Source organism: Strongylocentrotus purpuratus, unplaced genomic scaffold (assembly GCF_000002235.5).
Source record: "Strongylocentrotus purpuratus isolate Spur 01 unplaced genomic scaffold, Spur_5.0 spur5_scaffold_9, whole genome shotgun sequence".
NCBI lineage: Eukaryota > Metazoa > Echinodermata > Echinoidea > Camarodonta > Strongylocentrotidae > Strongylocentrotus > Strongylocentrotus purpuratus.
Window position 1 is genome coordinate 26,638,828 of NW_022145615.1, and position 21,045 is coordinate 26,659,872.

Here is a 21,045-nt window from a genome sequence, read left to right on the forward strand (position 1 = left end):
ATTACTCTGGATACATAAACAAATATTGAATATAATGTAAATTCAAAGAAAATATCTATATAATGTGAATGTTAAAGTGCTATATGTTCATTCTCTCTATATACTCGTTGTATGTTGTATGTATCATGTTACATGTACATTTTATTTATTCTTCTATGTGAACAATGCATGTAAACGAAACGAATTTCCTTTTGGACCAATAAATTTGAATTGAATTGAATTGAATTGAATGTACAAGTATAACCTTTGTACATGCATTTGTCATTTGGTAGGGATAATTAAATACCTATCAAGTATCAATGGTTTCTATACTGTATGTAATAGAAGGTTAAAATGTTTTATCACCTTTTGTTTATATATTTGGTGAAATGATTAATCATGATTGCAAATTTCTGATCACAAACATGAAGAAACTTGTTTGGGAAGAAAAATGCTTGGGGTTATCACTCCTCAGATAGCCTCAAAAGAAATAATACAAATTATGGCGTGAGATTTTACTGAGTGGAAAAAGTTTTTTTTTTTTTAGCCATCTCTCTGACCTGTCACCTGTCTGGACTAAATTTTAGGAACAGGGATGTACAAAGTCTTAGCAAAATCAGCAAAGTCAAGAGAGTCAAACTCTAGTTTTTAGAAAAGTCATTTTCACTCTGGCCTGGTACTTCATCGATCTTCACAGCTTCCGTAATATCATAGATGATAACTGAAAATGTCAAACATCATCATTTACAAAGTCTTGGTCAGAAAATGCCAAATTTGAGACAGTTCGGGTCTAGAATTTCTCTCCCTTGGCAAGTCTATTGTTCCTTTTCATATGCATCTTCCTCAATCTCCTCCAATACTGCGGTGTATCCTGCTCCAACTCATTCAGCTCCTTGACCTTTCCAGTGTTCAAACTCCATAACCAGTCCGGGTATTCCTCGTCAGCTTTCAGTTTGACATCTGCGCCTTCCTTGAAGTAGTTTGACCCCGCACAATGGGTGACAAGGTACTTGGGATCGGTGTTCACTTCAAGGATGTCGTAGAGACGCTCAGCTTTAGCACCCTTGGCACCACCTTTTCCTGTGAAATTAAAAAGAGCCATGTATGAAAATCTGAATTTTGCAGTGCTCTTCATATCATGAAATTTTGTTGCTCTTCAAATTATGAGCTTATGTTCATAATTTGACAGTAATTTATTATTCAACATGCTATAGTGTACCAATAGTACATTTGATTTTTTCTAAATGCTTTACATAATTAACTTACACAAATTGGATAGTTCAAACTTACATAATAAACATGACAATAGGAATATATGGAAATACACAAAAGTAAGACAAAATATAAGGTGGAATTGTACATAGACAACACTTCATAACAAATTACAAGCTGTATAATTACAGAATAAACATTTGGGAATCTATTGTGTGAAAAGGTAGGTCTTGACTTTTAGTCTAGCCTTAAAACTCAAGTTGCCTCTCCATTTATAATGTTTCCTCTTCTTCCTCTATTCTAATTCCTTCGCATCTTGTTATTCTCCTCCATCCCTTCTTCTTTTCCCTTTTCCCCAAATTCCATTCAAAATATATCTCCTTCTTTCCCCATTCTTTTCTTCCTCTTCTTTCATGCATTCTTTCTCTCACCAATGACTCAGCTCATGCATATTTTTTTTGAAGTGTGTCTTTTTAGTAGAGTACTTATTTTAATAATACAATTATAAAGTCTGTTTTTAAAGAATTTTTTTAAAAGCTTTTTACTTCTCCTCTTTTTTGGGGGTCATTTTGACTTTTATAAAGGTTTTTTCCAATCAGTTTCTTTCTGTAATTTTCATATTTCTGTTCCTTCACATCCTTTCACACAACTCAGATTATAAGCATACTTTATAACAATACATAGCAGAATCTATTTAAAATCGACCCTCGGTCTCATCGATCGACATCATAATTTTAAACCAACATCAGAACATCAGATTCGCTGAAGCATTCAACATCACAAATAATCCTACAGATGGGACTAGGGTCATAATATCTTGGATGAAAACAAACAAACAAATCGATTATTACCTGCTTTCTTTGCATACCCTGCTGAAGGAAGACATCTGAGTGAAATATCTTCAAACAGGATAGGAATACGATTCAGGGTTGTGTATCTCAAGCCTCCATTTCTGAAAACAGAAGCACATTTTCTGCACAAAAGTGAAGCCATTTTCGATACATTAAAGGGGTTGAAGTTGTCGACTAAATACAAGCAACGAAATTATTTCCGAAATGGATGGTGTGCTCTAAGGAATAATAATAAAAAAAAACATGCATCACAGTTTAGCAACATGTTCAGTAACGAAAGATCGTAAACTATGTTTGTATAGGCGCCTACCTATTTAAGTGATTGGTAGTTTATCTCTTCAGCTTCATTTGATAAAAGAAACAAAATTGTTTTATTACATTATTCCTTGATGTTATTTTCATTAACAGTATATTATGTAGATGGTATACGGTGGAGGTGGGGGGGGGGGGGGGGGGGGGTAAATTAATTGTGCATCTCAATTTTAGAAGATTCCCAAAGTAAGTCTGACCAGACTGATGGGAATACATTTTATATTTTGGTCCAGACCCTAAAACTTACAAGCTCTGCTTTTACCAGGGTCTCCTCGTTTTTCTTTTGGTTCACTTTGTTTTTATCATGAATTCTTTATTTTGCACTGTAAATGTATAGTGATCTAATGTTATTATGCTCTCGGACATTTGAAAGAAAAACGAATAAATATTATTATCTTATCTTATCTAACGTTTACAAGTAGATCTATAAACTCATGCATGGTGTCTGAATTGATCAAAGAAAAAATTGCTTTGGCCCCGACAATCTTTTAAAATGTATTAAGTTCCATAAACAGATTTGATTTGATTTGATTTATTCGTTTCTCTTCATGGTCTTTTTCCAAAATAAAAAATCGTATTATCAATACATCATCAACGTAAAGTAGTTACATTGTAAATTTGTAATATTAACATAAAATAAAATCATGAAGAAGGGTTGCACAAAAGCTTAACTTGGGGACGTGGTGATTCTTTATAAAAAGTAAACGATTTCTATAAAGAAATATCATGTTGGGGAGATGGGAGTGAATATGAGATGTACGAGACAATTACAGGAGGAGATGGTATTGTGATAAAGGTGATGTAACTGATATTTGTGTTGGAGAGAAAAAAAGAGAATTAGGCAGAAGTGATGACGGTGAAAGTGCAAGAAGTACAGATATATAGATGGAGGCAGGCACGTAGCCTGGGGGGGGGGGGGGGGGGGGGAGGGGGGGGCACGTGCCTCCAAAAAATTTCCAAGATCGATTGAACTTTTTAAGACCCCCTTTTTTTTACCCCCATCGATTAATGTATGTGCCCCCCCCCCCTCCCCCCAAACATCAAACTCTGGCTACGTGCCTGGGTGGAGGGAGGAAGGGAGTGAGAGGGAAATGGAGAGAGAGAGAGAGAGGGAGAAAGCCCGAGAGAGAGAGAGAGAGAGAGAGAGAGAGAGAGACTGGAAAGAGAGAGAGAGAGAGAGAGAAAGCGAACAAATAATTATGTATTTCATTTGCATCCGAAGTGATCCCCTATGATCTTATGGTTAACTATTTTGTTTGGTAATAATTATGGTGAAATAGTGACCGTATTACAACTTCGATTCGTCACGATGTTGTTAGTAGTCACGAATCACCGTGATCGGTGAACTAGGACTTCTCCATTCTTCACTCTCTAGTCTCCCCAGCGCCTATATAATATATATATATATATATATATATATCTATTTCACCCTCCCCATTTCACCCTCCCCTCTCTCTCCCACCCCCTCTCTCTCTCTCTCTCTCTCTCTCTCTCTCTCTCTCTCTCTCTCTCCCGAATTCATTACTGGCAGTAAAAATGCGGTAAAAATGTCTTGCATGTATTCATAAGTGATATTTTGTACATTCAGTAGCTCGTTTCCCTCCCAGATGTCTAATTTGAATTAATTATTTAGCCCATTATTTTATAACGCTAATACGAGATGCCTTGACATTCACGTCGACACATTTCCCAAGAAATCGAAATTAAAACAAAACCGTGGAAGAGATGAAGCTGAATTTGTATTACAGTAGCTTGTTTGAGGACACCATACAATTTTCTTTTACAATATAGTTCGAAAGTTCAGTATAGCATGGACGATACCACTTAATTTTTTATTATGTCTAAATTATTTTGCTTTAAAAATCTTTAAATGAAGACTGCGATTTTTTAATATTTTGATATGGTTAATGACATCCTATTCCTTATTTTTAGGCCGACGAATATTTGTTTTCATTTAAATCCCTCAAGCAGTAACGATGGTCCTTTCCCCCGTGAAATAATGTAGCTGACTTCCGAAGGTCAGGTGTTTGTTCGGCAACGACAGAGGGGTCATGTTGTGATAGCGTACGCAGACGATCGAGTCGGCAGTAAGTGTTGGCCTGACAACGTAATAAATAACGCGACCAAATTTTCCCTCGCTACGACGATTGTGTTTCGCTATGCGAGCGCAGCGCAGTGACAGTGACTCGAGGACTGTACATGTAAACTTGACAGTCATCGCTGCTGGAATTATATGAATCTGAAACCTTGGAGGATAATAATCATTGCAAGTTTACTCGACTCCCGAGGGTGAATTTCGTTTTCTTTTTGCAGAATCCTGATACATCAGTTTTGGGATATATCTACCAAAAATGACGAAGCGTTGTATATGCGAGATCTGCACATGCGGGTGAATATATTTATATTTTTCCATCCTACTTGTTCTATTCTGTTCATGAATCATTTTGATTCCTTGACCCTCATTCTATGCCTCTCTAACATTCCTCTTTTCTTCAATCCCCCTTCTGACTATCTGAGGTTAATCTTACTGTATGGCTGTATGTTATTTAATTCTTGTCGTAAACATATCAGTGATTTATTTATGTATCGCACTCTATGAAAATCTGAGCTGAATTGTAAAAAGTTTTGTCATAGTAAAAAAAAAAATCACTATCTCCATTGTTTATTTTATTTTTTGAGCATTCGTGTGAGAGGATATGATTATTCTAGCATATAAAATCATCATATTATAATAGTATGTAATGTAATATGATATGTATGTTGTAAGTAGAAATATGTTTGAGATGATAATGTGTGCGTGGGGTTGAAGAAAAACTCTCTAAATCTAATGGTTTTAATGACGGATTGCTAAAGTCACAATTATTACACAATCATGCCTGTTTCCAGCAGTGCAAGAAGTGAAAACGAATTGTTTAAATTTTCAACTCATCTCCATAATATAGAGAGGAAACAAATAATTCCTTTTCATTCAACAGTTAAATCTTCCATTTAAAAAAATATATAATATGAAAATGAAATCGAACATGTAAAATGATCAATAATTACTTGTTTTAAAAATGTTGTGCCCCAAAACAAAATGTTGTATTATTTCATAACTATTAACCAAAAAAAAGTAGCCTGCTTTAGCACCTGCTTAATTGATTTTAGGAGGGGTGGGGTGGCATGGCTAGGCTGAAGGAGCATGTTTGGGTTCATGCCCAACTGGCCAGTTGCCTTGAGCTACAGTTCCCTTGTTCCCAACCATTGTTGGCAAAACCCACTAGCTTTCTCGCAATTAGCTCTAAGGGAGGGTCTAACAATAGCAATACTATCGATTTCAAGACTATGGTTTCCATTGTGCATTGATTACTTGCAGCTCTACTGCCACAATACAAGGACTGAATAGTTCTTGTTTAAATAGACACTCTAGTCGTGGCAGGAGTATTTAAAGGGTCAATCTCTTTAATGGTTGATAAACAAAGAGTTAGCGGCCCATCATTGCCTGAGATGACCTGGCAAGATTGTGTGAAAAGTTTAAATTAGTTAATGCCAAAACAGTCATGAGACTCTTTAGTTTGTTCTCTTGCGAAAGATAGCTCACTCGAGGTTATCCTCTTAGCTGTTAAACGTGTCATATTCTTCATGTTTAAGAAATAACGCTTTGGAAGTTTTAGCATTGAATTGGCTTTTATTCTACAGTTAGTACCCACATATATATTTGTAACCCGACATGTGTTCATTTATTATACACCCTAAGAGGTAAAAATGATATTGTTATTAGGGTAACACATTTTTTGAAAAAAATATTATCTGGATAATTGTTTATAATAAGAAATAACAAATGATACAATTGATTATGATAGTATTAATCATAATAGAAATATATCACCTAATAATATTACTGTTACATTGAGTTCCCTCAATGTTTTGTAGCACTCTGAACTTGAAATTGTTTAATAACCATGTTTTTTAATGTGTTATATTTTTGCAAATTTCACAAGGATTCAAAAATCTTAATTACATAATATACATTAATATACCTCTACTAAGGATGACAAATCATTTAACAAAATAATTTATAATAATAAAAAAATGACACCTTTTTGGCGAAATTTGACTTCATGCAATTTAAGATCACAATAAGATTTTACCTTTAATGTGGTGAGGAAATGTAATTGAGTCATTCAAATCGGTTTCAAGTTTGGAGAAGGTGTAAAAATTAATTAACCGAGAAAACTGTCAGACATGTTGAGCAGCATGCATGTGTGGTTGAACAGTCAAGGATAGGGAAACAATACCATCTCCATAGTGACGGTAAACAAGTGCGCGGTGGACGGGAGCCTGTGTATCAATGTAACCATGGAAGTGAAAGCGATAGATGGGAATAGTCTTCATTAAAGAGGCTAATGAATTGGCAGATAATTGCGTTTAATATTTGCGATTTCTTATCGCAATGCATTGAGAAATAGATGTGAAATTCATAATGCTGTGTATTTAGTATCTAGGCTATTCCACTTGTATAATCCTGGTGCTTAATAGGAGTATGCATTATTCTAAGAAGCAAGATAATAAGTTTCCTCTAATTGATTTTTACAAGTAAAGTGTAAATAATGCTATTCAGTTTGATTATTGGTTTTGATAAAAATCAGCTGCCACATTTTTGGAAATCCTTGGAGAGAGAATAGACCTTTTTTAATTTACATCAAATGGGAATCACGTTCCATATAAGTTCAGTAGTTTGTAATGCTTTATTGCCATTAGGAATGATAATTTTTACTATTAAAAATTCAATTCTAATAAGATTGTCATTGATACTTTATAAATGCCAGACATTATGCGGTTCAGTTGCATCATTTCATTAACATTTCATTCATTAATTCCAACAACTGAATTTCCAAATGGACCAATAAAATTAATCTGAATCAGAATGAACATGTATACAGATATAGGAAGGTATTTATTTTATATCTGTAAGATGTAGTGAAATGGGGCGATGAATTAGAAGAGCATTTTTTGCGATGTTTTAATTAAAGGAATGAAATAGTTCTGCTTCATTGCTGGAAAAGAAAAATGCCTTCCATGCAACAATTATTTTTAATTATTCTTAATATATGATCCATTGATGTGATACTCTTTGTTTACAAAGTTACGATGTTATTTTGTTTTGTTTTTCTTCTTTAGACGACATCGTTGTCCTCATCGACCGAAGGGGCCAGCCAAGGCCAATGGACCGTGCACCATCTCAGAGTACTCTAACAAGTACAAAGCATATCCCGGCAATGGAATGCGGGATAACTTCAAGCCGAAGGCCCAAATGTTAAAGAGTGACGTTCCTATCTCTGATGCCACCACAAACAGGTAACTATAAATTTTCAAATGAAATGATTGTTATGTGATATTTAATGGGGTATTGTTGTTGTTTAAGGTTGTAACTGGCAATCCCCATCTCTTATATTTGTATTATTTATGTTTTTGTAAGTGATTTGTATGATCTGCTTTAAGAAAAGAAGCTACAATAACAATTTCGGTATTATTATGTATCATTTTTAAATGTTGTGCTCTTGCATGTAAATACCTTAAAATAACTGAACAATTATTAAATTGTGATTTCGAGAATTGTAACAGCCAATTCATTCTCAAATTCAATGTCCCTTTGAAGTATATCAATAATATTTAATGGTTGAAAATCTGTTTTTTTCTTTTTTGCTTTTACCCATTTTGACAATATTTTGATTTAAACTCTAATGTTCATTCTCTGTATTCCTTCAGGCTTGACTATATCCCATATGAAGTAGGCAGACCTGCCATGCATGTCCCAGAACAGTTCAAACCCCAGGAGGGTCATATAGACCACTTGACCTCATACACGAAAGACTACCCTGAACGTAAAGCCCAGCCTGCCAAGAGTTTCCGTGGCAACCAAACCAGGGCCGTATCTCCAGGCGCATTCAAAGGGACCCCAACATATGTTGGTAAGTTATTTAAACTTGACTTTGATGTTTGTATTAAAGATATTGTCATTTGTTGATTAAGTTAATTTATTTCAAGTTCCTGTTATTAGAGAGCAGAGTATTCACATTTAAACAAAAGTATATCAGATCATCTGCTGAGCTTTAACTAATATACTTCGAAAGAGTCCTTATTGACTATCAGCAGATTAAATGTTAAGGTCTAGCTAGGAAAAGTTTCTCTTTGGTATAATCAATGTTTCCTTTTTTTTCACATTTTAATGCAAGTATGATGTAAATTGGTATTTCAAATGACTTCTATGACTTGATCTTCATAAAACAGTATGAATCTGGCTTAATTGTGGCAAGTGTCATATATTAAACAGCCTTTTTTCCTGTTGTGTTTTTGTATCACAGATGACTACAGGAGATGGAGCCTACCTGCAAAGGAGCAACTGAAGGATCACCATGCTTATATCCCACCCAGTGCAGCTTTTGATGGTCTCTCAACATTCACAAGGGACTTTCCTGCTAAGAAGGGCACAATGAGACAGAGCATGAGACCAAACGATGAGGCAAAGGTTTCAGACACTCCTTTTGACGACAAGACATCACATCGTATGACTTATATTCCTCATGCAGCGCAACCCAAGTTTGTTCCTGCCAAGCCCCAGTACAAGAAGAATCCTAGCAAGTTTGAAGGCTTAACAACGTTCCAGAGGGACTTCAATGCCAAGCAAGGTTTTGTCCCGGACAGCTGCAAACCAAGCAACACGCCGCTCAGGTCCGATCAGCCATTTGACGACAACACTACGTTCAGGCAGTCCTACCAGAAGTGGGATGTGGAACGTCCGTACCAACATGTCCATGAGGCATGGTCGAAACCAGGTGGCAACATAGACTTGAAAACCACCCACACCCTGGCATTCCCTGCGCACAAGGTCCAACCAGCCGTCGCAGTCCGTCCACAAGAAGGTCGCCACGGACAAAACGTCCCCTTTGACGACAGAACCCAGTACAATCAAGACTTCAAGAAGTGGAATTCTTCACCAACAAAGAGAGGAGACCCGACCCAGCGCCCGTACGAGAGACCATCTGTTCCGTTTGAGGGTGCATCTCATTACCAGACAAACTACCTGGCCAAACATGCACAGCCTGCAAGGAGCATGGCTCCTGACAACCTCGCAAAGCAGAGCTCGGAACCCTTTGACGATCGTACCAACTACAAGGCCGACTACATCCCCAAGGCCTTCTCTCCGTGCCCAGCAGTAGATCTGAAGAAGAGTGGTTTCCAGTATACTGAAGAGGATACCAGGGGCCATCAGGTATGGGTGAAGAATCAGAGGAATGGATCGATGCAGAGAATGCAGAGAACACCACCCGAGCAACTCAACATTGATCAGCAAGTGCTGGCATGATGCTGATGCTAAAAGTTCTCACAAAAAGAAAATAAGTATGTAATATAATTTAATCATATTTTCATGTTGCCAAAGCTTGTACAGACCAAAAAATATTTCTTTTAAAGAATTATTGTAGAAAGAATGTATATTGGAGCATTGAAAGAAAAAAAGTCTCATGGCAGTTTAACAAGTTTGAAAGTGCTTCTTTCAATTAGCTAAGAGCTAGGGATGAAGTGGGTTGATATGACAGAAATTTTAATACCATAATTGAAATGTACAAAGTAAACATAAATCTACAGACTTACACATGTATTAAATAACAAAGAATCTGCTTGATAATTGTTTGCCATCGATCAATTGCACATCAGTTGTATGCTGAATGATACAAGTAGTTATTTATTCTTTTAACAATAGTTCAGGTATGAAAATACAGTGGGGTCAACTTTATAGACTTTCTATTAAACAAAAGTTCAAGTATGAAAATAGGTAACTTTATAGAACCTGAAATGGTAGCTAGATAAACTTAGGTGAAAGAAACCCGGATGAAACAAAATTTGACACCAATATATTCTTCATACGGCAAAGTCAATAGATAATCGGCTATTTGTAGCCATGGCAACATAGAATCAATAGCAGGCAGTCAATGTTTGATTGCACCTGTTGATTATGATTGAACATCGATTACCAAACAGTGACAATTACTGCGAGATAACACTTTTGTGATTTGCAATGAAAGAGATATTAATGATTATGAAGTATGTGACGTCTCTAGGCATAGTGATTTGTTTGGCTTGTAACCAAGAGAGGTGTATTGAATGGGATGGAAATAGCTAGGATCAAAGCCATGCTTCAATGGGGCAATCGCAAATAATATCTGTCGGCAGATAGCTCTGGGCATTGTTTTGTCCTCCATGTTTTTATTTTGTTCTGATGAATGGGTGATATTTTTAAAGACTATTTCTACTTGATTAAATAAATACAGTAATTTTAACATGAAAATATTAGGTACTATGAAGTCACTTTACACATCTTCAATTATTACTCAACTTTAAGACTTCCCTTAACTGGATGTAGTGACAAATGTTTTTATAATATCATGTATGATCAGCTGTAAATTGCAATTGTTTTTATAGCAATCTTGTAAATCACAACGGTTTTGAATGGTAATTTGGGTTTTAAATCAGTTTTGCTGTAATATATTCTGAACTTGGTGTATTTGAAGAGTTTTATCGCATTTTTTGTTGTTGAACTGCCACCATTTTAAGTACCATGGTCATATACAAGGAGGTGCACCCCTTTAAGTTGCACCCTGCATGCAGATTTATTTTCTAAATTCTGGATTGTTAATCTCTTGTGGATGGGTATCAAGGTTTACCAAGACTCAAAGGTCAATTGTAATATGTATATTTTGCAAGTTATCTGATAAAATCGCACTTATGCCAATGCTCTATTATCATGTATTAAAGTGTGAAGTACAAGTACTTCAAAGAGAGTATGATCATTTTGCACATATAGTTTTACTCTAAATAATTATACAGTGGATGGACGACTCATGAACACACAATGTTTATACTCATATCTTTATTTCAGGAACAGTTTGCATTTACTTGTATATTCTACTAGTCTACTCAGGAGAGAGGTGATTTTTTTTCTTCAAAACAATGGTCAAAAATATGATTTTGTGAAATCATTTTTGCTCATGTATATTCTCAAGTGTGTATATATTATTGTTGAAAACATGAAATAGACCATATCTAAGGCTGATTTTTGTCATACTGTACATGTTCTATCTTCTGGCTGCTCTATTACACCAAATATTCTTCAATTTATTTTGAAAAGGAATAGTTGAATGATTTTAATTCTACTTTTAGATAGATTGAATATTGAATTAGCATCACATTTCCTTTGCCTTGTGTAATTATGAAAATATAGAAACTAGTCTGAAATTGTATTTTTCTTGCTGTACATTACTTTTAAAGTGCTGTTTATAATTCGATAGATGCCTTAGGCATGTCATTTTTAAAAACTATGTACCGGGTAGATGTGTTTTATTGGTCTAGATCAGAATATATTTATGTCTTGAATTGCTGCTTTTTGCAGCATGTACCATTAAAATGATCCATGCTTTCTAATTTAGCATGTAAATTTTGAAAACATGTACGCTTTATTACCTGTCTTCTATAAACTGTCAAAACGTTTCCCATTCTACATCTACATTTTTACCCACTCTGATCTTACGCTTCATCTTTTAGGATTATCTGCTTTAAAAAAAATAATGTATTACATTAACAAAAAGTAAGAAACCAGTCGTACGGTACCATTCAAATCAAATTTGTATATATGTTGTTATCATATTATTAAATTATGAAATAAAAATTAGAATTATGGTCAATGCAATTATTCAGGAACTTTGTCTCTATTTTTTTGTTTTGCTGCATGTAAGATACACCTGATGTAAACCCAACAACGTTCACAGACTGCAATAGTTTCAGATTGGAAAAATATAATTACTGCCAGAATTACAGACAAAAGAACATGAAAAACATGTAGTACCAAGAATGAGAGAGAGAGGGGAAGAGAGGGGAAGAGAGAGTGAAAGAGGAGTTTTAGTGATTTGGTAGGGAGGGATGGTTATAATCAAAGGAATCAACTGTTCAGAAGAGTGGTGAGAAAGGAAATAGATTAATTAATCATAGAGAGAGAGAGACTCTTGTTGTACATCTCTTTATTTTCTCTTTCTCTTTCTCTCCCCCCCCCCTCCTCTCTCCCCCCCCCCCCCCCTCCCTCTCGTCTCTCCCAAAGCTTTTGTTACATCTCATCTTCTTTCTTATTTTTCTGCCAGAATTTCCTTCCCCCTTTTTTTTCAAATGCAACCAAACGGCTTACACACAGGACTCCTCATATGAACCCTAGCGCCCTGAATGAACAGTCCAAAAGCACCAAACAAACATACTTGTATCATTCTGTATCACAACAGCTTGCCAGGTAAATACAATATGATATAAACAAGAAGCAGTTAGAGCATATGTTTAAATCAATTTCACACATCTGATTTTATACTCTTAAAGCACTATTAAATGTCTGCTAAATTAAAAAAAATTCAACGGCCGGTATTCATGACAGCGTTCTAACTTTGGTCTAGGTTTCAATGGCTAGAGTTAGTCCACCGATTTATTAAAGCACCAAATTTCAACCTCTTATCCCATGTCATCCCATACAAATGACTATCTTTCCATAACTAAATGAACAGACAAAATCATGTCAACGAGAAACCAATATATCATTTTCATATCATGACTGGATTTACATGCATCTCATTTGTTCATTCGGTCACATCATTACAATAATTTGTACGAAGTACAGAGCATGACACTTGGCTCTTCATAATGCAGACTTGAGCTTCGTTCAGATATCACGCGGCAAAACAAAGACATTTTTTTTATGATAACGTAAAAAGTAATACATCACATTTCTGTATCTTATAACACAGAGCTCAATGAATACACTCAAGTCCTGTGTTGCGCGCAGTTGCAATTCATTTACACGTAAAAATGAACAACGGCAGATTTCTTGTAGATGTTTACCTCGCTGTATCTGAACAAGATAAGGTAGTCATCCTTTAAGAATAAGAAACAAACACTATTTGTTTTGTTTGGACATACTGTGGCAACCACATTTTAATTCATTGCAATGCAAAAATATATCAGATTTCATCCTTAATCTTAACAAATTCATATCAAAAAGAAAAAGTCTTTTTGTTATTCATCTGCAGCCTATTAGACAGTCCTGACTTCTAAGTTTGACAGACACACATACATTTTCCCACACATTTGGCAGCAAGAACTCCAGATCACTTGGTGGAAAATCAGGCACACTGTTCATGTATGGAAGCAGCTTATGAAACCTGCAGAAATCCAGTTTGGACAAGCTATCTGGTCCTTGAAACTGAACATGAGACTTGTTGGCCTGCTCCACGACCAGTTCAAAACCGAGCTCTGCTGCAGCAAGTTTGATAGACTCATAGGCCTTTGAAACCTGGCGATGCAGTCGAGGCGCCTTGTGATTGAAGTATCCGACCACCATTGTGTTGTCGCAGTGGATTCGTACGAGGGATCCAGCCCAGTCGTGACCCCAGGTCAGGATAGCCACCAGGATGGCCTTCATCTCCAGGAGTTCCATGCACTGGTAGTTGTTGGACAGCCACTCATCTTCCCATTGGCTTACGATCCACTTCTTATCCCACACACAGCCAAGGCCGTAGCGACCTGAGGCATCTGCATAGATGTTCACAGGCCTCCTAGGTTTGGCTGAGCTGGGGAGCTCTGTTTCTGATGAATACACTTGTTCTGATTGGTAGGAGGAAGGATCTGTATTTCTTATGCTTTCATGACCTCTTGACATCTTTATGGTCCTTTCTGCATTATTGCACAAGCATTCACTCTCCTCTTTATCAATCTTGATTCTATCTAATCCAGTGGTGGTTTGAGTAGCAGTTAGGATGCGACACTTTTGTACAGGTCTTGAATCTGAATTATCATCATCATTATGAAGCTTTATCTCTTCATGTTGCTCTGAAACAGTCCTCTCCTGTTGATGAGGCACACCATGAAGAATACTTGAGCAAGTCCTCCAATGTATTTGAGAGGAGCAGTTTTGGATGGAACTAGGTGAGAAATGCCACAATCTACGGCATACCTGCTGTTTGATAAAACACAGTAGTTGTGAGGAGAAGAACTTCATGGGTGAACTAAAGAGAGCTTCATGAGCAGCCATATTTGAGGTACATGTAAAATACCCTAAAATCTTGTAGCACAATACTTGCTCATATAATGGATTTCTCTTCAAGCTTTTTCTGGAACAGTTTTTCATCAACTCGATGCCTCATGAGGTATTTGCCATTGAAGTGAAAGACGGGGATGTCATACTGGTACAGTTGTTTCCATTCCTCATTTCCTGGTGCGGTTATATCCACCTCTTCCAGAACAAACTGAAAATAAACATGAAGTCATAACAAAACAATTAGAATATTTCAATCTTTTTTTATATCACTGGAATATTTTGTTCTCTCTTAGGCACTAGCTATCACTGTATCACACTATTTCTCTAATCAATGATTGGCAATTCCACACAGAGAGAAAAACACAAACTTTTTTTAAAGTGCATACAGTGTTCATGCATGAATTTCTCTAAAGCTATATGACTATGTTTCATTAGTTCTGAGCACAAATGCAGATAGAGTTGCAAATTTATGATTGATCAAAGCTTCTTGTTTTTCCTCAAATAAAATAAAGCAAACAAAGAAAGAGTTTAAATGCTATCCAAGGCAATTATGAATAAAAACTACGAAAGAGAGAAATATGGATGAAAAGTCAATCATCAAATTTACACATTGTCACATCTTTTCAGCTTCATTGCATGATATAGTTCATGAACATTGTGTACAAATACATATATATATTAATTTCTGTATATAGAAAGAGGTAAATCATTCTGCAATCAAATATCTTTTTCTACATGTGTAACAGAAAATTATCATCATTTTCTTTACCTTCTTTGAGAATTTCTGTAAGATTTCTTTGGCATCATCACATAGTGAACATTGCTCCTGAAAAAGACACATAAGAAATCTCAATTTACAATGATAGATCATTCTGTTAATTTTTGCTCTTTCATTTTCATTTGAACTCTTCAAATCAATGATGCAAAGCAAACAATAGATGAAGCAAAGTGATTTCCCAATTACTTTACCTTGACTGGACAATGTACCATGTACAATGTCCCAGGAGCAAAGAAACTAAAGAAATCAGTTCGAGTATTGAGAGATATGACACTGTTCCTTCCAGCAACGATCAAGCCTGGTTTTGAAGGTGTCTATGGTGGGAGCCTGAACTACTACTTCAGGCAGAGAGTTCCAGTCGTCAATCTTGTATCTGTTTTTTTTCTCTTTTTTTTGAACAAATATCGTAGAGTACTGGTATGCTCCCTCCGTTGGGACCCAGCTTCCAAGAACCTCATTCACAAAGTTGAAATGGTGCAGAGAAGAGCTGCAAGATTCACTCTGAATCGTTACCATAATACCTCAAGTGTCAGCAGTATGCTGAAAGAACTTGATTAGACCTCTCTACAACAGCGCAGAGAAAATGACAGACTAACAATGATGTATAAAATACACAACTATCTCGCTCATCTTCCGGCACAGGTCTATATCACACAAGTCACACAGTCGATGAAGAGAGCCACCCAACCCATTCCTATCAAGTGCCATATTCAAGAACTGAATCGCATCGGCATTCATTCTTTCCAAGAACAGTAAGGAGTTGGAATTCCCTGGCTTCAGAAATTGTTGCAGCGCCATCTATTGGAGCCTTCCTTAATAATCGACTGCAGAGTGCAGACAGTTCGTGACAGTGCAGTAGCTAGCGCTAATCTTCCTCCATCTTATACCTGAGCTTGTAAATATTTACAAAGAAACGGGTACAAACTACTACTACAACATGGAACTTTCAAAATAATATGAGAAAGGGGCATTTCCTAATTTTGTCTGTGTCGGTGTGTTCTTCTTCCTCTTCTGATTAAGTCTGCCTCCTTCAATATTGACTGAAGATTCTTGCAAACTATGTGCGTGTGTGTGTGTGTGTTAACCGCAATTTACGTCCATTCGAGTGCTATTACATTATTTATTAATAGTCTAGACCCTAGGCAAGCAATCGGGTCATGTGCCATGGCTGCGCCCCTCAAACTCAGTTTCTTTTTTAAAAAAACGACATTAGTTAGTGAAAATAAGGAGGGTGAAATCCTCCCCAGGGGCGGTATTCTGAACCCTGTGTTATCTCTAATATTGTTGTATCTTTGAAGATAAGATAAAGTTGGTATTCTGAACGTTGTTGTAACTTTTATGTTATCTTTTGTTGTATCTTTTCTCTCATCTTATTGGCCGCGCCTGCGCTCATACTTTGGTGCGCTTGTATATTGTGCGTATTATTAATAAAGTGGCATTTAATCCTCATTTGCATATGCGCACGGGAGATAATATGTCGAGATAATTGGTATTCTGAAAGTTGTTGTATCTTTCATCTTATCTTATCTCGCATGGTTTTTACAACAATATTTACAACAGGTAGGGGGTTGTTGTATCTTTCGTGGTGATATAATGGCGGCAATATTTTTTGCCCAGAACCAACTTCGTGCCAATAGACGAGTTAGAAGAAGATTGTGTGTTGACCGGAAACATCACAGATGAGAACTTTCTAAGATATTACATGCTAGGATAGGACTATTTTAATGCTCTCATCTTAACCAATATAGTGAAAGCGTGATTTGTCTTCATGATCCACATTCAACAGCGCATAATGATGACGCGCGTAATAAGTGCTCAAATAACTAATTACGCCCAAGATTAGTATGCGCTAGGCGCATCTTTAGATATGGCATAAAGTATTTCTATTGGATGACCTACTTATCATGCTTATATAAAACAGATTTTGATTGGTAGGGTCCATAAAAATGGGCGTGTCAACAGCGGTCAAAGATAAGATAGAGGCGGTCCTTCAAGAGATAACACAGGGATAAAATGATGTTCAGAATACCAACTTACAACAATATTAGCGCTGTGTTATCTCTGGAAGATACAACAAAAGATAACACAAAACTTACAACAATGTTCAGAATACCACCCCAGGTCCACCAAGCTACCCCCCCCCCCCCCCCCCCCCCCGCCGGTATTCTACAGCCTACAGGAGCCGCCGAAGGCGCGAAGGGGTCGGACGCCTTCTGGGCCCAGGGCCAGGGCAGGGGAGGAGCTCCCTGGAGTTACGGTCAATTATCATGATGTTATCATATCATGAAATAAAGACAAAATCATACCTTGGTATACAAAGTAAGCACTGGGAGATTCTCACTGAAGCTTCTTCTAAGATAGGGTGTAACGACAGAACCAGATCTAACCAGGTTTTTCCACAGAAAATGCATAATTACCCCCAACTAAAACAAATATTTTCAGCAAGAATTGTCGCAACGGCTAGCCGCTAACGTACACGCCGGGTATTATATTTTCAAACAACCCGTCCACATTAAACTCAGTACTTTAGTCACTGAGTAGTCGGCTCTCATGGGGAATTCGACACCGTTCGGGTGTTTACCCAATAACAGGTGTTGTCAATCACCAGGGTTAGCCTTGAGTTTTATGACCATTGGACCTTATGTAATGCTTTGAATTGCCCGAAGACTCTCGAGCTCTCCGAGAGATTAGGGGTAATTCTTGACTGGACTATGGGTTTGCTGTGTGCAAATTTGTACCCCCATTAATGGTATTTCCACCAAGTCTGGTGTCAGCGAATTATGGCCTTCTGCACATGGAAACTGGCGATCCACCCCCTTTAAACGGTATACCATAAAACTGTACGTAGGCACAATCTATATATTTCAGAACATGAGAGTAATTCTAATAGTTTCACACTATTAATTAAATGTAATGTTAACTGTTATTGTATAATTGTTTTAAATGGGGGCATGCTACAAGAGTCCTATCTTGCACCCCGGGGCAACGTGTCTGACACGGCCGGTTGTAGCAACTACTTCGAAGATCAAGATTACATTAATCTTTATCTAAGGAGACAAGAACGAAAGAGAACGTATTTGATTCATATAGACTAGACTATTTATGAGTTACAAAAAAACATAACAAAGAAATACATCTAGGCCTGTACAACTACAACCCTGAAAAGTAAATTTTCCTAATTATTTAGAAATCACATGCAGGAATAACAAGTAGATAATTCAAATTCCATCGGCTTGTATATAGTCATAAATTATAATACTCTAGTATACGGAAGTTCTGATAAGCCTCCACGTATATTTCCATATTCTTGCAGAAAATCTTGCTGATACCAGGGAGGTGAGAGTTTAAACTCTTATATCTCCATGCTTACATGTATGTGCCCCCCCCCCCCACAAACATCAAACTCTGGATACGTGCCTGGAAATGAGAAAGTAGCTCTCAAACAAGTGGTATTTACCGGTAATTGATTTTCAAAAAAAAAAATTATACTCTATCATTTTTAGCCTGTGTTTTATTAGAAGCTTCATTACTACTTTTTTTTTCTTCTCCATATTTATTTGTAAAATGGAAACAAATTAAACACTAGAAATGCAATCGTGTCAGAACGATGTGCGTGCAATGACGCCGTGTTTCTACGTGTCAAACGAAAGAGCTTCTCTCGGACTATCCAGAGCAATTTGCACGAAGTCTGTAGCTTCTGTGATATTGGAGATAGGTAGGGCGAAAGAAAGGCATCAACAGTGACCTTGATGGGATGGTACTATGCCTACGAAGTTTGAAAGAAATTGGGATAGGGGAAAGAACCTAGAAAGGGCTCGCAAGCACTGCGTGCACAAACCAATGGGATTTGGTGCATGTTTGACATTGCAATCAAGTTCGTTCTGGGGGCCAAAAGCGTGAACCCGATATGCCCCATAGACAATGCGTGTAATGAATGGGCGGAAAACGTGCAGGATCTGTATTATGGCCGGAGTTAAATTGTTTTTTCTCTCTCTCTTTACGTCTCTTTATGGGCCGTATTTGGTATCATTAGAAAGAGAATTTCATGGTTGTTATTGTAAACCACTCTCTTTTTTTCTATGATAATCCTATCGAAACACGTGATGTAAAATAGATGTATAGGACAAAATGGCGTCTTAAATGGCCCCATTGACCAATTTTAAAAATCCGGCCAAGAGGTGCCCTGCGTATTAGAACTCGGCATGTCACTGCAAATTTTCAAGGAAAAAAAAATGACGTTTAAGGGGCGAAAAGCAGTCTCAAAAAATGACGTCATATCCGATACGTGTTAGATTCAGGCGAAACTCGGCAGAATTCGTGTAGTGACCTTTGTTTAAATGCGATTTATTCACAATTTTCTGTGTGAAAATATACTATACTTGGTATCATTCGAAAGGGCACTTTATTGCGGTCAGTTTGACACCATTGTTATCTTCGCGCAATGTATTGCACGCATTAAACGCGCTATTACGTAATGCATAGTAAATTCATCATTTTTGACGATAACTTTGCGCTGACACGTTCGAATTTTACCAAACTTGGCAGACAGTTGTCACGTATATGGATACATATGTCTGCCTAATTTCATTGACGTTGGTACAAAGATCGCCATTTTAGAGCAAGTTGAAGTTATTTTGGAATTTTCTTGAAAATGGCGAATTTGGAGGGCATTTTTCTCAAAGTCGGTCAGTGTTAGGGTATATAATTTTGTATATGGCTGGAAAGGGCATATCCTCAAGTATCTAAATCCAAAAAAGGGTACGGATCTGCCAAGCCATAATGGAGATACGGCCACAGAAAGAAAGCCAATTCCCAGAACTTTAGAGGGCGCTAGTTATGTAGTGCAAAGCTATTGGAGCGTGAAATTTGGCATGGCTATGTGCAATTATGAGACAAAGATACTGCGAGAAGATGAGACGGAACGGAATTGGTTAAAGAAAGTTATTGCAATTTTTAGATTTGTAGGGGTCTAGTTTTCAAGAATTTGAGAGATTGTTGACGGAGTCGGTTTCAGATTTGAATTTTGACTATGAAGATGGCATTTTGAAGGTCAAGTTATACGTCGCAGATGAAAGAACATCTCTTAGACTATCTAAAGGAATTTGTTAGAAGTTTGTAGGATCTAGGATAGTGGAGATAGGAAGGAATGAAGAAAGGCCTTAAAATGGACCAGAAACGGACAAAATAGCGCCTGGATGGTTATGCATGAGTGATTTCGAAAATCGAAGAAAGTAGTGACCTTGATGAGATATCAGAGATTACGCCTACGAAATTTGAAAGGAAAAGAACTTGAGGAAAGTACCTAACTAGGAATAACAAGCACTACGTGCAAAACGAATAGGATTTCCGGACGATAAGGAAGAGGATAAGTATATTAATGGGGCAGAATGTGAACGAAAACAAGGCAATGACGAAGGTTCGTCATTGCAACTAGAAATGCAATCGTGTCACAACGATGTGCGTGCAATGACGCCATGTTTCTACGTGTCAAACGAAAGAGCTTCTCTCGGACTATCCAGAGCAATTTGTTCGAAGTCTGTAGCTTCTGTGATATTGGAGATAGGTAGGGCGAAAGAAAGGCCTCAAGAGTGACCTTGATGGCATGGTAATGACTACGCCTACGAAGTTTGTAAGAAATTGGGATAGGGGAAAGAACCTAGAAAGAGTTACTAAACACTGCGTGCAAAAACCAAGGGGATTTGGTGCATGTTCGTCATTGCAATAAACATCGTTCTGGGGGCCAAAAGCGTGAACCCGATATGCCCCATAGACAATGCGGAAAACGTACAGGATCTGTATTATGACCG

The 21,045-nt window shown here is 37.0% G+C and overlaps 3 protein-coding genes across 3 annotated transcripts; 1 reads left to right on the forward strand and 2 right to left on the reverse strand.

The window, feature by feature from the left end:
• Positions 1 to 241: 241 nt before the first annotated feature.
• Positions 242 to 2,216, reverse strand: LOC582659 (39S ribosomal protein L54, mitochondrial). The gene is made up of 2 exons (XM_782604.5): positions 2,043 to 2,216; positions 242 to 1,059 (listed from the first exon to the last, which is right to left on the reverse strand). Exons 1-2 carry the CDS (start codon positions 2,182 to 2,184, stop codon positions 770 to 772), a joined length of 432 nt encoding a protein of 143 aa, XP_787697.4. The 5' UTR covers positions 2,185 to 2,216; the 3' UTR covers positions 242 to 769.
• A 2,171-nt stretch (positions 2,217 to 4,387) lies between these two features.
• Positions 4,388 to 12,060, forward strand: LOC100890512 (stabilizer of axonemal microtubules 2). Its single transcript, XM_003723346.3, has 4 exons — positions 4,388 to 4,743; positions 7,515 to 7,691; positions 8,103 to 8,305; positions 8,699 to 12,060. The coding sequence occupies exons 1-4, from the start codon at positions 4,706 to 4,708 to the stop codon at positions 9,697 to 9,699; spliced, it is 1,419 nt and encodes a 472-aa protein (XP_003723394.1). The 5' UTR covers positions 4,388 to 4,705; the 3' UTR covers positions 9,700 to 12,060.
• A 1,267-nt stretch (positions 12,061 to 13,327) lies between these two features.
• LOC592360 (glutaredoxin-like protein C5orf63 homolog) lies at positions 13,328 to 17,713 on the reverse strand. Its single transcript, XM_030977164.1, has 3 exons — positions 17,545 to 17,713; positions 15,230 to 15,286; positions 13,328 to 14,668 (listed from the first exon to the last, which is right to left on the reverse strand). The coding sequence occupies exons 1-3, from the start codon at positions 17,647 to 17,649 to the stop codon at positions 14,504 to 14,506; spliced, it is 327 nt and encodes a 108-aa protein (XP_030833024.1). The 5' UTR covers positions 17,650 to 17,713; the 3' UTR covers positions 13,328 to 14,503.
• Between the last annotated feature and the right edge of the window lie 3,332 nt (positions 17,714 to 21,045).

Coding starts and splice junctions, on each gene's coding strand:
- LOC592360 (XM_030977164.1), bottom strand. CDS start 17,649: ATGCATTTTCTGTGGAAAAACCTGGTTAGATCTGGTTCTGTCGTTACA. Junction 15,287..17,544: donor TGCTTACTTTGTATACCAAG/GTATGATTTTGT, acceptor TGTCTTTTTCAG/GAGCAATGTTCACTATGTGA. Junction 14,669..15,229: donor TACAGAAATTCTCAAAGAAG/GTAAAGAAAATG, acceptor GTTTATTTTCAG/TTTGTTCTGGAAGAGGTGGA.
- LOC582659 (XM_782604.5), bottom strand. CDS start 2,184: ATGGCTTCACTTTTGTGCAGAAAATGTGCTTCTGTTTTCAGAAATGGA. Junction 1,060..2,042: donor AGGGTATGCAAAGAAAGCAG/GTAATAATCGAT, acceptor TTAATTTCACAG/GAAAAGGTGGTGCCAAGGGT.
- LOC100890512 (XM_003723346.3), top strand. CDS start 4,706: ATGACGAAGCGTTGTATATGCGAGATCTGCACATGCGG. Junction 4,744..7,514: donor TGCGAGATCTGCACATGCGG/GTGAATATATTT, acceptor TTTCTTCTTTAG/ACGACATCGTTGTCCTCATC. Junction 7,692..8,102: donor TCTGATGCCACCACAAACAG/GTAACTATAAAT, acceptor GTATTCCTTCAG/GCTTGACTATATCCCATATG.